Below are 1,129 nucleotides of genomic sequence, written 5' to 3'. Positions count from 1 at the left end.
AGGTACCAAGGCCCCCGGGGCCTGCGGCTGAACCCTGTCCATTAACGTTGGGACAAAACATTCCGTAAACCCTTCCAAGTTAATAATTTTAGTATGAATTAAATAAATGTACATTTTCACTCCTCTCTCCAAATAAAATATCCCATATCTTAGAGATGCACCAATACCACTATGGGTATCCACGTTTTGTTTAGACTTTTAGACAATTAACCAACATTGTTTCTTATTGCGTTCCTTGAAACATGGAAAGTGCTACTCCATATAATTGATACTTTGATTACCTGAAAGCAGGAGAAAGTGTTGTCAATTGAAATGAGTTATTGGTGTAAAAACTCTGGTCACTTTCTGTTCAACTATCTGTGGTAACAGAGAGGGAAAAATTATATATATATATATATATATATGATTTATTATCCTTACTGTCTGTATGCATTTCTCTGTATTGGGACAACCCAGCCATATACACTGTGCTGATTTGACCCACAAGTATTTAAGGTTTTAACGTTTGTCTACAGGTACATTGGAGCTCTCGGCACTCGAGTGATCTGCGACAACATTCCCGGCCTAGTGAACGACCAACGGCAGCTCTGCCAACGACATCCAGACCTGATGCAGGTCATCGGCAACGGAGCTAAGGAGTGGATCACAGAGTGTCAGCACCAGTTCAGACACCACCGCTGGAACTGCAGCACCATGGACCGAGACCACACAGTGTTTGGCAAAGTGATGCTGCGAAGTGAGTCTGCACATGTGCAACTGAGATCTCTATCTGTGGGGCTCTGAGCGTGTGCGTGACAGCGCTTGTTTATCCCGGTGACACTCCAGTTAATCATCCTCGTAAATGTCTCGGTTCATATCAGATAAGCGCAGAATTAATAGGTGTCCTTTTAAAAATTACCTCTGCCTCAGAACCAAACACAAAGAGAAAGTGGCGTAGCTGTTTGTTCACTTTCTCTGGAGTGTGGCCCGATGGGGAAAGTGGATGTTCTCCAAAAACAAGTAGCAGATCGAGAGATCCACACTGGTGATGTATAAACAGTAATAGAAGATGTAAATATTTGGGTAGATGTTTCTGGCCGCCAGACTGCGTTTTACTCCCTGACATATCGCCTGTGTTCTGCTTCGTTGC

At 43.2% G+C, this 1,129-nt stretch overlaps 1 protein-coding gene across 1 annotated transcript in view; it reads left to right on the top strand.

The window, feature by feature from the left end:
• The window catches only part of LOC103386704 (protein Wnt-2b-A), a 14,838-nt gene that overhangs the window by 8,922 nt on the left and 4,787 nt on the right, over window positions 1-1,129 (top strand). The window contains exon 3 of the mRNA XM_025059977.1: window positions 516-736. Within this exon, the coding sequence (XP_024915745.1) occupies window positions 516-736 (221 nt within the window). The remainder of the gene's footprint in view (window positions 1-515; window positions 737-1,129) is intronic.

This window comes from Cynoglossus semilaevis, chromosome 11 (assembly GCF_000523025.1).
Source record: "Cynoglossus semilaevis isolate Cse_v1.0 chromosome 11, Cse_v1.0, whole genome shotgun sequence".
Taxonomy (NCBI): domain Eukaryota; kingdom Metazoa; phylum Chordata; class Actinopteri; order Pleuronectiformes; family Cynoglossidae; genus Cynoglossus; species Cynoglossus semilaevis.
Note: the sequence above shows the minus strand (reverse complement) of the source record. Positions and strands in the feature narration are given on the sequence as shown.